Source organism: Vulpes lagopus, chromosome 3 (genome assembly GCF_018345385.1).
Source record: "Vulpes lagopus strain Blue_001 chromosome 3, ASM1834538v1, whole genome shotgun sequence".
Taxonomy (NCBI): Eukaryota; Metazoa; Chordata; class Mammalia; order Carnivora; family Canidae; genus Vulpes; species Vulpes lagopus.
This window is the reverse complement of record NC_054826.1, coordinates 64,628,520-64,645,867: the sequence shown is the minus strand read 5'-3', so window position 1 is coordinate 64,645,867 and position 17,348 is coordinate 64,628,520. Positions and strand designations below refer to the sequence as shown.

Genomic DNA, 17,348 nt, shown 5'->3' with positions numbered 1-17,348 from the left:
AAAATTTATTTCTCAGCCTCTTACAGGTAGTGGTAGCTAATGAATTGTACATAGAAGTCAGGAGATGGAGCTTTCTGGAATGCTTTTTTCCCCATTATTCCCTTTCTCCTAATTCCTGCCTGGAACATGGAACTATGGCTAAAGGTACAGCAGGAATCTTGGACCATTAAGTGTCATTGAGAATGGAAATGATAGAAGAAACTGAGTTTTTGATATCCGTGGAGCTACCATATCAGCTTTTTTTTTTTTCCATATCAGCTTTTTAATGCCTACCCCTAGACTAATTTTTTTTTAAAGGCCTCTTTTTATTTTTTAAAGATTTATTTATATATGATAGACAGAGAGAGAGAGGGGGGCAGAGACATAGGCAGAGGGAGAAGCAGAGGGAGAAGCAGGCTCCATGCCGGGAGCCCGACGCGGGACTCGATCCTGGGACTCCAGGATCGCGCCCTGGGCCAAAGGCAGGCGCCAAACTGCTGAGCCACGCAGGGATCCCCTAGACTAATTTTTTTAATGAGAAAAATAAACTTTTACTTTGTTTAAGCCACTGTTAATTGCTTTTGTTAGTCGTAGCAATCACACATTCATCCTTTGTTAAATGTATTACAAATATCTTTTCCGAGTGTGTGGCTTTTATAATTTTCACATTTAGGTCCATAATCCACCTGGAATTGTTTTTTTGTATATGGTTCACAGCAGGAACATAATTTTAATTTTTCCATATGGACAATGAATTTTTTTTTAGCACCATTTACTGACTAATTCAGGATTTCTAAGCAGGGGCATTTTTGGCATCTTGGATATGGCTATTATACACAAATGTCTCATGCCTAGCAAGATGTTTAGTATTCATTATCCCTTCATATTAAATACCTGGAGCACCCCTTGGTCATTGTGATCACTAAAAATGCACACATAACTTTTTCAACCCTTCCACAGAAGGTAGTTTCATTTCCCACAGAATCATTACATCCTCTCTCCACTGCTCTGCTCTGCTGCCTCTGTTATAGATTAAGTTTTAAAATATGGAAGGGTCTGGTCTGTCCTAAACTCATAAAACTGGTTTTAATTAAACTATGGCTTTATAATAATCCAAAATAATCTGGTAGGGAACTCTTACTGCATTGTTCATAATATTCTTGGCCAATCCTTGTCAGGTTAGAATCTGATTATTAAATTGCATAGGTCAGTTTGGGGAGGACTGCTATCTTAATGATACTGAGTTTTCCTATTCATGAATTTGATATATAAATCTTTTCATTTTTTAAAAAGTTTATTTATTTAAGTAATCTCTATACTCAATAGGGGCTTGAACTCTTGACCCCAAGATCAACACTCAACATGCTCTTCTGACTGAGCCAGCCAGGCTCTCCATAAATCTTTTCATTTAATATCAGTTTCTTTAATATCTTTTAATAAATTGTTATAATTCTGTCCATAAAGGTCCATTTGTTGAAGATTTATTCCTAGGTACCTTATATGATACAATATTAAAAATTACATTTTTAATCTATTTATTATTGTTATATGTGTGTATGGTACCTGTTTTTTAAGGTAACTGAGTTCTGTGATAATGTTGGCCTCTAGCAAAAATTTATATTGTCATGTTTTTAAAACTTCTAATATTGTACTTACATATTTTAATAGATTTCTCCTCTATTTAATATTATTAGATTTAACTTTCACTGGATTTTCTTTTTTTTTTTACTGTGATATTAATTTATGTAACACAGAATTTACTCTTTTAAAGTGAACAGTGAAGTGTTTTTTAGTATATTCACAAAGTTGTGTAATCATTACTAGTGACTAATTTCGGGACATTTGTATTACCCCCCCAAAGAGGTCCCATACACATTAGCTATCACTCTGCACTCCTCCTGCTCCCCAGCCCCCTGAGAACCACCAATCTGCCTTCTGTCTGTGTGGACTTGCCTATTCTGACATTTCATATAAATGAATCATACAATGTGACCTTTTGTGTCTGGTTTATTGCATCTCACATTATTTTCAAGATTTAGCCATGTTTTAGCATGTGTCAGAACTTCTTTTTTATTGATGAATATACTTCCAAAAATACTAAAGTTTTGATCATCTATTCATTAGTTGATGGACATTTGGATGGTTTTGTTTTTTGGGCTATTATAAATAATTCCATTCTGAGTATTTGTGTACAAATTTTTCTATAGGCATATGTTTTGAATATTCTTAGGTACATAACTAGGAGTGGGATTGCTAGGTCATATGAAAACTATTTTAATTTTTTGAAGAATACATTTATCATTGACCTTTATTGCAATGATTGTGTTTTCAAGGTTTTTAGTTAGTATATAGATAATGTTGGTATTTTCCTTGTGTTACACAAACACTTCATTGCAGGTATCACATGTAAGAGTAGGTAAGTCCTTTGAATTCCATTTTTTTTTAAGGTTGTGTCTTAATGAAATCTAAAGTCTGAGATCAGAGTTGCAAATGCTATGTACAGTATTTTCTTAAAAACTTGAAACAACCTCAAATTTACAGGAAAGTTACAAGTACACTACAAAGAACTATTTTTCATGACCAACTTGAGAGCAAGTTACTGACATGATTCCCCCTCATACTAAAGATTTTTGTATGTATTTTCTTCAAACAAGGACACTACATGACCAGAGTGTAAGCATCAAATTCTGGAAACCAACAGTGATACATGGCTACCATCTAATCCTCTACACCTCATTAAAATTTCACTAGTTATCCCAATATCCTTTATAGCAAAAGTTCACTTAACGTTGTTATGTCTCTTTAGTTTCCATCTGTGATATCACAGGTATGAGCTTGTTTTTCTCATTGCATTCTACTTGGTGGCACATGGTTCCATTTGTCCTATTACTGATGATGTTGTTCACTTTGATCACTTAATTAAGGTCTGGTGTCTTACACCTTAATTTTTTCTGTTGTTTCAAAGTATTTTGTGGAGGGCTGCCTGTGTGGCTCAGTTGGTTGAGTATCTGCCTTCAGCTTAGGTCATGATCCTAACACCCTGGGATTGCCCAAGTTGAGTTGGGCTCCTTGCTCAGCAGGGAGTCTGCTTCTCCTGCTCCCTTTGCCCCTTCCTTTGCTCGTGCTCCCCTTGCCAAAAAAATAAATAAATAAAATATTTTTTAAAAAAGTATTTTGTGGAGAGGTAACTTTGAAATTATGTAGCTGCTATCCTATTCCTCATCAAACTTTCAATTTTTGAATTTATTTACATCAGCGTAGATTCGCGGATTCCCATTTTATTCAGTGAGTTTTATCATTATCATTATTTATTTTTAAGTTCATATTGTCCCAGCTTTTAGCCAATAGAAGTCCCTTCGTACTGGCAGAAGCCAGTAGGTCATATTGACATGTTCTCATCTCACTTTCTGGCACAAGATACTCGAGACTTATTTTGTACTTTCTTTGGCCCAGCGCTAGAATCAGCCACTTCTCTAAGGAGCCCTGGTTTCTTTTAGTGCCACATTTAGAAACAAATATTTGGGTGCTAAGTATGTTCATTGCTTTTTAGTTGTCCCTGAAGACCCTCTCAGTGGACAGGACTAGGGAATCTATGTATTTCCCCTATTCCATTCTGACATGACAAAGTTCATTCTAGTTTTTTCCTCTTTCATATTTGTAACTTCTTTCTTTGATACTAAGCAACCTGGATTCTATTATCCTTAATATATTTACTTATTTGATAAATGCCCCTGAATGTAACCAGTTTCCTACTAATGCCTTTCTTACTTCACAAATGTTTTAATACCTTATACTGGGTCACTACCCCCTGTACCCTTTCACCCATTGGATGTTCTCACCCTGCTCAGAGCCAGACACCCATAGTAGTCCTGACTTCCATACAGGTATCTTCTTCACCCTTCTTGGACTATCACCATGTGTGAGGCTGCCTGCTCTCCACATAGCCTTCTCTCTATTCTGGTACCATCATTACAAGCAGGTTGCCTTCCACATGGACATCCTCCTCATCTTACTTGTGCTCCAATACTCTGCAACAACCTACTCTCCAGCCTACAAACACCCACTATGACACTGTACTTTCAAAGTCATGCCAGTATATATCCCATCTTACGTGCTCTTCTTACAAGATATTGATACTTCTCCATTGAGAGTTTTTTCCTCTTGAATGTGAATGACTGTTTGGCTCAATCAGTAGCATGCAGTGAATGTGACGCTGTATAATTTTCTAGACTAGAAGGTAACACAGCTTCTGCCTGCCTCTGTTTCTCTCTCTCTCTCTCTCTCTGGATACTTGACCTGGAATCCAGCCACCATATTGTGAGGAAGTTCAGACCAGACCACACGGGAAAACCCATGTGGAGATGAACTGAAGCCCCCAGCTAAAAGCCAGCATCAACTGCTAGATATTTGAGTGAATGAGCATTCAAATGAATTCAGGTCCAAGCTTTTAAATTTTTCAACTGATATCTCAGATATTGTGGAGAAGAGAGAAGCCATTCCTGTTGTGATCTCTAAAAATTCCTGACCTATGTAAACCTGAGGAAATAATACATGATGCTGTTTTAAGTCATTAAATTTTAGAGTAATTTGTTATACTGCCAAAGTAACTAGAACACCCCTCTTGCATTGCTCAGGGTCAAGAAGACTGCTTAGATGCAGGCCATCTTCCTACACAGACACCTTCATTACTGTGCTTGGGTTCCAATTTCATATACCAGAGTGCCCTCCCAGGTTGGTTGATGCTTTCCTTATTCTGTTCTGGCTTTGAAAACCCTATGTTGGGTGTCGCTTGAAGCATTGGATAATAGGCAACACATATCTACAGTCCCTGAGAGAAGGGAAACTCATAAGGTGGGCCCCTGGTTCCTGATTGGAGATAATTTTCTGACTATCCATTTGTGAGCTCAAGTCCAAACAAGGCATGGTGCTGAGGAACAGAGATCAGCATTCATGGAAGATGAAGCAGCTGGAATATGCAAGGCAGGGAGATAAAGAGCATCAGAAATTGTAAATAAGTGGGTAAATATAAAAGTGTATATTTTCTGGTGATTTATTTTTTTTTCTGGTGATTTATAATTTATGCAAGATGGAATTTATACTTGTAGAAGTAAAAGATGAGACAAATACAGCTGAAAGGATCAGTGATCGTAAATGGAATTATACTGTTTTAATGTTATTACATTTATGAAATAGGAAAGAGAAATTATCAAGAGAGAAATGGGAAGTATGAAGAAAGAGGTATAAAGTGGTAAAATATTGACTCCAACTAGACTTTGATAGGTTAGAAATGCATATTATTATAGAACAAGCATTAAAAATTATAAGAAGAATAACCTAAGAGGGCAGCCCTGGTGGCGCAGCGGTTTAGCGCCGCCTGCAGCCTAGGGCATGATCCTGGAGACCCGGGATCGAGTCCCACGTCGGGCTCCCTGCGTGGAACCTGTTTCTCTCTCTGCCTGTGTCTCTGCCTCTCTCTCTCTCTCTGTGTCTCTATGAATGAATAAATAAAATCTTGAAAAAAAAAAAGAATAACCTAAGATGCCAATTGGGGAAATAAAATGGAATACTAACTGATATTTCATTTGTTAATCAAATAAGTCAAAAAAGGAAAAGAAAAAAGGAAAGAATCAAGAGAGTACCAAAAAACAGAAGGGACAAATAGAAAAGAAATAGCAAGATGGTAGATTTCAATTCAACAATTAAAACAAATGTAAATGGATTAAATACTCCAATTAAAAGCAGAGATTGTCAGAATGGATAAAAAAGCAAGGTTCAACTGTATACTATGTAGAAGAGATGCATCATAAATATATAGTCACAAATAGGTTGATATTTAAAGGCTAGAGAAAGATACATCACGAACACGGTCGGCTGACATAGTTATATTAATATGAGAGGAAATAAACTTGAAAATACGGAGTTTGTCTTAGGAAAGAGGAATATTTCCTAGTGATAAGAGGCAATTTGTTTTAGTTCAGGCTGCCACAATGAGATACCATAGACTGTGTGGCTTAAACACCAGCCACTTGTTTTCTCATTGTTCTGGAGGCTAGAAATCCAAAAGCAAGGTGCCATCCAGGTTGGTTTGTGGTGAGGCCTCTCCTCCTGGAATACTGTATCCTCACATGGCCTTGCTTGTAGGCATGTGCACAGGTGGAGTCATCTCTGGTATCTCTTCCTCTTCTTACAAGAACCATCAGTCCTCAGATTCGAGTTCCACCCTTACCCTTTTTTTCCCAAATTTTTATTTATTTATTTTAATTTAATTTTTTAAAGGTTTTTTTTAAAGATTTCTTTAAAGATTTTAAAGATTTACATACAACACCTCGTGCTCATCACAGCAAGTGCCCTACTTAGTCTCCATCACCTATTTAACCCATCTCCCCCTTTCCTTCTGGTAACTCTCAGTTTGTTCTGTATAGTTTAGAGCTTATGACCTCATTTAACCTAATATCCTTTTTAAAAGCTCCGTTTCTAAATACAATAACATTGTGGGTTAGGCTTCAACATAGGAGGACACAATTCAGTCTATAATGCAATTGACCAGGAAGACATAACAATTCTAAATAAGTACACATCTAATAGAATTTCAGTATGGATGAAGAAAGATGAAGAATGGAATACTATCAGCCATCAAAAAAATGAAATCTTGCCCTTTTCAATGTCATGGATGGAACTAGAGGATATAATGCTAAGTGAAATAAGCCAATCAGAAAAAGAGTTATCATATGATCTCATATGTGGAATTTAAGAAACAAAACAGAGGATCATAGGGGAAGAGATGAAAGAATAAAACAAGATGAAATCTGGGAGACAAAAAAAAATCTGGGAGACCATAAGAAACTTTTTTTTTTTAATTTTTATTTACTTATGATAGTCACACAGAGAGAGAGAGAGAGAGGCAGAGACACAGGCAGAGGGAGAAGCAGGCTCCATTCAGGAAACCCGACGTGTGACTTGATCCTGGGTCTCCGGGATCAGGCCCCATGCCGAAGGCGGCACTAAACCGCTGAGCCACCCAGGCCAAACACCTATTTTAGAAAAGAATACAGCTTTGAATGAATAATTTGTTTCTACCTTAAGATACTGGGAAAGAATAAACCCAAAGAAGAATGAAGGAAATAATGAAGAGCAAAAATCAGTGAAACAGAAAACAAATAAAAGAAAATGAGGAAATCCAAGAGTTGATCCTTAGAAAAGATTAATAATTAATAAACTCTCTGGAGATAGTGGTCAAGAAAAAGGAAACACAAATCACAAATACCATGAATGAAGGAGGAAAGATCACCTCAAATCCTATAGACATTAAGACTATTAGTAGTAGGAACAATTTTATGCTAATAAATTCTAAAACTTAGATAAAATGGGCAAATCCCTTTAAAAATCTGAATAGTTGTAAAATTCGTAAGGAAACTGAATCAACTCTCTTAGAGAAAGTTTTAGGCCTAGGTGGTTTCACTACTGAATCTATCATGCACTTTTTATGGAAGAAATAATAGTCACACAAGCTTTTTCAAAAAAATAGTAGCATTTTTAATTTACATTATGAGGCCAGCATAATATTGATGCCGCAAACCTGACAAAAACATGTCATAAAAGAAAATTATGGAGTGGGACTTCTAGTTTGGCAGAATGAATAGCTTGACAAGTCTTCTTCCCCAAAAGCAGCAATAAAACTCGATAAAATAGTCAAAGCAACCATTTTAGGAAATTGATGAAAGGTACTTAACAAAGCAAAGCAGTTATTCACTAAAATCAGCAGAACCATGTGTTAATAACAGTGAGAGCCTGTACAGAGGGACAAGCTGTGATAACTAGCAGCTTCACTACCAGAGAGGACTCAGTAGTTTGGAGCGGAACTTGGACAAACTTCTATACCCAATGCCATCATTAATAACAGTAGCAAACTCAGTGGTGTACAAACGAGGCAAAATAGTGGCTCAGATAATCTGTGGATCTTGTACTGGCTAGGGCAAAGAAAATCAATTGTCAGACTATCCAGAAATTTACCAAGGAGATCTGGGAAATAAGATAGTCATAGTGGTCTGATAAACTCTCCACATATCCAAACAGCATGCAAATATAGAGATCATGAAAGGACACAAAAATTAAAAGCCAAGGCAGACAAAATAAACAGAATACTACTATAGAAACACAAAGACATTTCATAATGATAAAAAGGCCAATTTATCAGGAAAATAAAGCAATTACAAATATATACACACTAATAATCACGCCTTAAAGTACATAAAGTAAAATTTGACAGAAGTGAAGGAGAAACAAACCACACAATTATAGCCAGAGACTTCAATACACTACTCCCAATACTTGATAGAACAACTAGACAGAAAATCAGCAAGCATACTGAAGACTTGAACAACACTATTAACAAACTTGACCTAACATTCCACCCAAAGACAAAAGAATATATATTCTATATATAAAACAAATTTCATAACCCTACAAGGACTGTAACTATACAAGGTATGTTCTCCAACCACACTGGAATTAAGTTAGAAATCGAAACCTAGAAATTTGGGATATTCTCAAATATTTGGAAAATTAAGCAGTTCTCTTTTAATTAATTGATGGGTTGAAGAAGAACTCTACAAGGGAAATTAGAAAATATTTTTAATTGAATGAAAAGGGAAAAACAATATCAAAATTTGTAGGATGTAGCTCAAGTGGTGTTTAGAGAAAAATTAATAGCTTTAAATCCTATGGGGGTAAACTCAAGCTCATAGACACAGAGAACAGATTGTTTGCCAAAGATGGGAGTCAGGGAGTGGGCAAAATAGATGAAGGCAGTCAAAATTTAAAAGCTTCTAGTTATAAAGTAAATAAGTAATGGGGATGTAATGTACAGCATGGTGACTACAGTAAATAATATTGTATTGCATATTTGAAAGTTGCTAAGAGAGACCAAGAAAAAATTCTGTAACTATGTATGGTGACATATTTTAACTAGATTTATTGTGATCATTTTACAATATAAATTATGATAAAATTTTAAAAAAGAAAAAAGATAAAGGAGGGTCTCAAATCAATAACATGAGCTTCTACCTTTAGAAACTAAAAAAGGAAACTAAACCAAAAGCAAGCAGAAGAAAGGAAATAACACAGATTAGAATAGAAATGAATGAAATAGAAAACAAAAAACGATAGGGAAAATCAGTAAAGTCAAAAGTGGGTTCTTTGAAAAAAATTAAACAAAATTGACAAGTCTTTAGCTAGTCTGACCAAGGAAAAAGACGCAAATTAACAAGATTAGAAGTGAATGAGCAGGACATAATTATTGACTCTTCAGAAATGAAAAGGACTGAGGAACTGTAATAAGCAATTTCATGCTAAGAAATTAGATAATTTAGGGACACCTAGGTGGCTCAGCGGTTGAGCCTCTGCCTTCGGCCCAGGGCATGATCCTGGCATGGAGCCTGCTTCTCTCTCTGCCTATGTCTCTGCCTCTCTCTCTCTCTCTCTGTCTCTCTCTGTCTCTCTCTGTCTCTGTCTCTTATGCATAAATAAAATCTTAAAAAAAAACTTAGATAATTTAGATGTAATTGACAAATTTCTAGAAAGACACAACTGACTCAAAAAGAAATTAAAAATCCATATAGATCTATAATAAATAAATTAGTAATTAAAAATCTTCCTACAAAGAAAAACCCAGGCATAAATAGCTTCATTGATAAATTCTATCAAATATTTAAAGGAATAAAAAATAGCTATCTTTCATAAACTTTTTTAGAAAATAGAGAAAGGAACAATGCCCAACTCATCCCATGAAGCCAATATTACCCTGCTGCCAAAGCCAAAGACATCACAAGAAAAGAATTCTGTATGCAAAAATTCTATAGAATCCACAAAACAAACAAATCTATTAGAACTAATAGAGTTTAACAAGACCACAAGATACAAGGTCAATATAAAAAATTGATTTAAATATTTAAAGAAAAATATTACCAGTCTTTCAGAAAAGAATTCATTCCCTGAGGCCATTATTAGCCTGACACCCAAGTCAGACAAAGACATTACAAGAAAACTACAAATTAATATCCTTCTTAAAATTAAACACAAAAACTTTAAATTATTAGCAAACCAAATCTAGCATCATAAAGGGATTATTTACCTTGACACAATGTGATTTATTCCAGGAATGCACAGCTTATGTTAAACATTAGAAATTCTAATTAATTTAATACATCATACATCATTCCATGAAATGATATATAGAATGATGGAATAAAAGACAAAAAGGACATCATCTCAGTAGACACAGAAATTGCATTTGACAAAATCCAATGTCTATTCATGATAGAAACTCAAAAAAACTAGAAATCAAAAGGAATTTCATCAACCTGACAAAGGGCATTTCAAAACACTTGCAGCTAACATTGTATGTAATGGGGAAAGACCAAATATTTTCCTCTTAAGATCAGGAACAAGGTAAGGATATCCACACACCACTTTTTAATTTAATTTATTTTTATTTTTATTCCAGTATAGTTAACATACAATGTCATATTAGTTTCAAATGTACAAGATAGTATTCAACAGTTCTATACATTACTAAGTGCTCATCCTAAGTATACTGTTAATCTACTTTCCATATTTTATCCATGCCCCTACCCACTTCCCCTCTGGTAGCCATCAGTTTGTTCTCTATAGTTAAGAGTCTGTTTCTTGGTTTGTATGTTTTTCTTTGTTTGTTTTGTTTCTTAAATTCCACATGTGAGTGAAATCATAAAGCATTTGTCTTTCTCTTATTTCACTTAGAATTATACCCTCTAGGGATCCCTGGGTGGCGCAGCGGTTTGGCGCCTGCCTTTGGCCCAGGGCGCGATCCTGAAGACCCGGGATCGAATCCCACGTCGGGCTCCCGGTGCATGGAGCCTGCTTCTCCCTCTGCCTTTATCTCTGCCATGTCTCTGCCTTGTCTCTGCCTCTCTCTCTCTGTATGACTATCATAAATAAATAATAAAATTAAAAAAATAGAATAATTTAAAAAAAAATAAAAAAAATAAAAAAGAATTATACCCTCTAGATCCATCCATGTTCTTCCAAATGGTGAGATTTCATTCTTTTCTATGGCTGAGTAATATTGCTGTGTGTGTGTGCGTGCATGTATACATACCACATCTTCTTTATCCACTCATCTATAGATGGACACATGGTTGCTTCCGTATCTTGACTATTGTAAATAATGCTGCAGTAAGCATAGGGATACATATATCTTTTTGAGTTAATGTTTACATATTCTTTGGGTAACTCCCCAGTTCTATTTGTCACTTTTATTCAGCATTGTACTGGAGGTTTTACTCAGTGCTGTAAGATAATATAAGGAAATGAAAGGCATCCACATTGAAAGGAGAAAAAATGAGTGGGAAATATCAGAAAGGGAGACAGAACATGAAAGACTCCTAACTCTGGGAAACGAACTAGGGGTGGTGGAAGGGGAGGTGGGCGGGGGGGGGGGGAGGGACTGGGTAACAGGCACTGAGGTGGGCACTTGACGGGATAAGCACTGGGTGTTATTCTATATGCTGGCAAATTGAACACCAATAAAAAATAAATTTATTTAAAAAATAAATATTGTCAGCGTTTATGAAACAGCAGTAACAACAACAACAAAAAAAAAGCTTCCACGTTGGAAAGGACTAAATAAAAACTATCTTCGTTCGCAGATGACATGATATAGAAAATCCTGAAGAGTTCACATTCCTTCTACCTCTACAAAATCTGCTAGAAGAAATAAGTTCAGTAAGATCACAGTATATCAGATCAATTTATAAAAATCAATTATGAATGTGGCATGTTTACCTAATAGAATATTATCCAGCCATAAAAAGGAAAGTACTAATACATGCTATGCTCTGGATGAACCTTAAAAGGGGGCTCAATGAGAGAAGCCAGACACAAAAGGCTATTATATGATTCTATATAATGAAATGTCCAGAAGAGCAAATCCAGAGACAAAAAAGTAGGTTATACGACCCAGCAATTGCACTGCTGGGGATTTACCCCAAAGATTCAGATGCAATGAAACGTCGGGACACCTGCACCCCGATGTTTCTATCAGCAATGGCCACAATAGCCAAACTGTGGAAAGAGCCTCGGTGTCCATTGAAAGATGAATGGATAAAGATGTGGTTTATGTATACAATGGAATATTACTCAGCAATTAGAAACGACAAATACTCACCATTTGCTTCAACGTGGATGGAACTGGAGGGTATTATGCTGAGTGAAATAAGTCAATCGGAGAAGGACAAACAGTGTATGTTCTCATTCATTTGGGGAATATAAATAATAGTGAAAGGGAATATAAAGGAAGGGAAAGGAAATGTTGGGAAATATCAGGAAGGGAGACAGAACATAAAGACTCCTAACTTGGGGAAACGAACTAGGGGTGGTGGAAGGGGAGGAGGGCGGGTGTTGGAGGGGAATGGGTGACGGGCACTGAGGTGGACACTTGACGGGATGAGCACTGGGTGTTTTTCTGTATGTTGGTAAATTGAACACCAATAAAAATTAATTAAAAAAAAAAAGTAGGTTAGTTGTGGCCAAGGACTGGTAGAAAGAGAAATGCAGTGTGATTGCTAATGGAGACAGAATTTCTTTTGGGGATGATGAAATATTCTGGGATTAGATACTGATGATGTTTGCACAACTGTGAATATACTACAAACTATTGGCCCCAAACCACTAACTTGCACACTTTAAAAAGATGAATTTCATAGCATATGAATTATATTTAAATTTAAAAATCTTTCTACACATTAGCACATGAACAACTCAAAATGAAAATAAAAAATAACATCAATTCACAATAGAACAAAAGGGATAAACTTAACAAAAGAAGCACAAAACTTATACACTGGGAATTTCAAAACTTTGCTGAGAAAATGATATATAAACACATTCATGTTCATAGATTGGAACACTAAATATTAAGACTGCATTTCTTCCCAAATTGATATATATGATGTATACATACAATACATTCCCTATCAAAATCCCTACCAGTTTTTGTAGAAACTGATTAAGCTGATCCTAAGATGGATATGGAATTGTAAAGGAGTCAGATCAGCCTAAACAATATTGAAACAAAAGGAGAAAGTCAGAGGACTTACACTCTCCTATTTTAAAACTTAATAAAATGATGCTATAATCAAAACAGTGTGGTACTGACATAAGAACAGGCATAATGATCAATAGAACAGAACTGGTAATCCAGAAATAAACCCTTACATTTAGAGTCAATTGATTTTTGGCAAAGATGCTAAAGACAAAAACTGTCAATCTTTTAGAAAAAAATATGAGAAAACCTGTAATACAACAATATACAATATGACACCCCAAAAGCACAAGCCTAAAAAATTGGATAAATTTGACTCCATCAATATTAAAATCATTTGTGCTTTCAAATACATCATCAAGGGAATGAAAGGTCAAACCACAGGTAGGGAGAGAATATTTGCAATAGTACATATATTTGACAAAGGACTTGTATCCAAAACTTAAAAACTCTGTACTAAGAAGACAGCAGGTGAAAAAAATGGGTAAAAAACTTGAACTCCATGAAAGAAGATATATGACCAAGTAGCATATTGAAAGATGCTCAGTATCATCATCAGAGATATGCAAATTTAAAATGGTCATGATACACCACACTCACTAAAACTAAAAAGACTGACAATATCTAATTTTAACCAGGATGTAGAGCAAAATTGAATGCTCACACATATCTGATGGGAGTGCTAAATTGTATATATGTATGTGTGTATATATATATATGTATATGTGTGTGTGTTGCATATATATATCTATATATATACTTCAAAATAGTATAGCATTATACATAATACTCATAAGACCCAGAAGTTCCACTTCTATATATTTATCAGAAGGAAATAAAAATATATATCCAGAAAAAGACTTGTACATAAATGTTCATATTACATTTACTCATAACAAATAATGCAAATGTCCCTCAAAAGAAGAATAGATAAATTGTAGCATATTCCTACAATGAAATTCTTCTCAGCAATAGAATGCAATGAACACTAACACATGCAACAACATAGAAGAACCTCAAAAAAATTCTGCTGAGTGAAGGAAGCTAAACACACAAAAGTACACCTGCATAATCCTATTTATACAAAGTTCTAGAACAGACAAAACTAACTTATAATGATAGAAATCAGATTAGTGGTTTCCTGACATGGGGAATGGAAGACTTCAGTTACAAAGCAGAATAAGAATACAATTGTGGAGTGATAGAAATGTTTATATATCTGGAAGATTGGGCAGCCCGGGGGGCTTAGCGGTTTGGTGCCGCCTTCAGCCCAGGGCCTGATCCTGGAGACCTGGGATCGAGTCCCACGTCCAGCTCCCTGCATGGAGCCTGCTTCTCCCTCTGCCTATGTCTCTGCCTCTCTCTCTCCGTGTCTCTCATGAATAAATAAATAAAATCTTTAAAAAAAAAAAACTATCTGGAAGGCAATGGTAGTTAGTTGGGTGAACGCATTTTCAAATATCATTGTGCTATATGTGCTTGAAATGTTATTGTATGCAAATTATTCTTCAATAAGTTTGTTAAACTTTAAAATACTCAAAGAATTAAATGATAAGATAGCATCCATTAAAATTATTGGGTTTTAAAACAAAGCAGATAGAGATATTTAAGAACAGACAGATACGAAGATACAGTTTGAACTCTTGGAATGAATAGCATTTGAAATATGTCAGTAAATAAGGTAAACTGGACTGTATCCAGTTTACAGTTCCAGTGAAACAGAACTGTAGTAAACAATGATAAAACTAAGACAATCACCTCGAACTAGAGAGCTAAAGACATTGAAAATTTGAAGAGTAGTTAGGAAACATGAAACCTGGATTAAGATGCTGTAGTACATATCTAACAGAAGTTTTAGAAAGAGGAAATATTGAAAGAAATAATCACTGATTTTTTTTTAAGAATTAAGATAATAGTATTCATGTTGAAAAGTTTAACAACTGAGACAAAACAAAAACAAAAAAACACTGCCAGATCAATTCCAGAGAAATTGTTGAAAATATAAAAAGAGAAATGTTAAAAGCTATTAGAAAAGATATTCTACACATTTTGGAGTAAAAATCAGACTAACAACAGAATATTGGTCACAACAAATGCCAGATGATAATGATATTAAGTCTTCAAAATGCTAAGGAAAAAAGAGATATTTTCTATATGTCATATATATATTGAATGAATATATATATATGAATGATATACCTCTTATATATGCTTAATAAGATATATAAATATATCATATTTTAGCATTCAATAATGAAGGCAAAATTAAAACATCTTAAGCATCTATGAAGAAGAATTTTCCATCCTTATGTATTATACACTGAGAGAACTATTAAAGGATTGATTATATCAATAAGAAAAAGGCAGAAAAAAGGAATGGGATACACACAGAATCAGAAAGCAAAGTTATTGGCAAAGCATACTGGTAAATCTAAGTAGTTACTAAAATAAGTAATATGTGTTATAAAAAAAACAACAACATTAATACTAAAATTCAAAATAAAAACATGAAAAATACTTAGAGGAAAGTTAAAGCATATCAAAGTCCTTTTTAAAAAATGTATTTTACATAATTGGATAGCTCTTTTTTTTTAAAGGTAAACAGTCTTTAAAGTTAACCTTCATATCTATATAGCAAAGCTTTTTTAATTGGGTAGAAGCTGATTTTTATTCTTGGAGTGAAAAATACAAATTTCTTATCTTATACTTTAATAAAAGGTTTAACTTTTCTTCCACCAGAACGTTAAAGGTGCATAAATACAGATGAAGTAGAGGACAAGCAGAGAATCAGATGGCATGATCAGATTTACATTTTATAGCCATCTCTATAGGTGCTGCTAAAGAATTATAGAGGACAGGGATCCCTGGGTGGCGCAGCGGTTTGGCGCCTGCCTTTGGCCCGGGGCGCGATCCTGGAGACCCGGGATCGAATCCCACGTCAGGCTCCTGGTGCATGGAGCCTGCTTCTCCCTCTGCCTGTGTCTCTGCCTCTCTCTCTCTCTCTCTCTCTCTGTGACTATCATAAATTAAAAAAAAAAATAAAAAAAAAAGAATTATAGAGGACAGGGACAACCTAAACTGTCAATTGAAAAATACAGACTACAAAATAATGCATATACACTTGGCCTTTGAACACAGGTTTGAACTATGTGGGTCCACTTTTATGTTCAATACAGTACAGTGCTGTAAATGTATTTTCTCATGATTTTCTTAATAACTTTTTCTTTAGTATACTTTATTATAAGAAAACAGCATGTAGTACACATATAAAATATGAGATATTGGCAAAGCTTCCAGTCATCAGTATACTATTAGTAGTTAGGTTTTTGGAGACTCAAATGTTATATATGGTTTTCAACTGTGTATGCAGGGGAGGTGGGGGGATGGTCAGCACCCCTAGACCCATGTTGTTCAGGGTCAAATGTATAGGATTAACTGTCTTCAGCTCTAAAAAAATACTGGAGCCAAGCAGCTATACTAAAATTAGCAATCATTATATTTGATAGAATTATTGGTACTTTTCATTTTTTCTTCATACCTTTCTTTCAAGGTGATTATAATAGACATAGTATTTTTATGATAAAGAAAATATTACTTTGAAAAAGTAGATATTTCTATAAATTTTCTTTAAATAGGAATAGAAAGAAAATCTAAATATTATAAGATGAAAATTCACTAACTTTTCCTTCATGGAAATTCAGCAGTATTTCATATGGTTAAATATTAAAAACAAAATTTGATTGCTGAAAGCAAACTTTATCACTTTAAAAGCCTACCTAAATATTTTGGTGTGATATTTTCTTCTAGGAACTTGACCAAAATGCCACTGAAAAGGTCCAGGCAATGTTCACAGCCATTGATGAACTCTTGTATGAGCAGAAGTTAAGTGTGCATACTAAGAGTTTACAAGAAGAGTGCCAACAATGGACATGTAGCTTTCCTCACCTCAGGTATTAAAAGCCCTAGGATTGGCTTGTATTCATAGCAAACACTAAAACTTGAAAAGTAGATATCCAAAAAAATTTGTATTCTGAAATCTTTATGGGCTTGGTTTTAATGAATATAAATAAGGCCATCTGATGGATAGACTCCGTTGAGAGAAAATTCAAGTTGAAGGAAGTTTCTTGGAGTTTTCATAACTACCACTATGTTGTCCTAATTGAATAAAAACAGTTTCTATACCAGTAGCTGAGATCTGTGTTTTGTGGCTGTCCAAACAGCTCTTCTTTTGAGCAAGAGGGTCAGAAAATGTACTTGTTTACACTGTTGTCTACAAGAAAATTCATATGTA

General features: G+C 34.8%; 1 protein-coding gene across 4 annotated transcripts in view; it reads left to right on the top strand.

Moving 5' to 3' along the window:
* The window catches only part of FAM149B1 (family with sequence similarity 149 member B1), a 69,728-nt gene that overhangs the window by 11,576 nt on the left and 40,804 nt on the right, over positions 1 to 17,348 (top strand). For 3 of the 4 annotated variants that reach the window (XM_041747607.1, XM_041747606.1, XM_041747609.1), the window contains one exon: positions 16,865 to 17,007. In XM_041747607.1, coding sequence (XP_041603541.1) covers positions 16,865 to 17,007 — 143 coding nt within the window. Of the gene's footprint in view, positions 1 to 4,613; positions 4,711 to 16,864; positions 17,008 to 17,348 lie in introns of all 4 variants that reach the window. The other variant, XM_041747608.1, reaches the window with a different exon arrangement.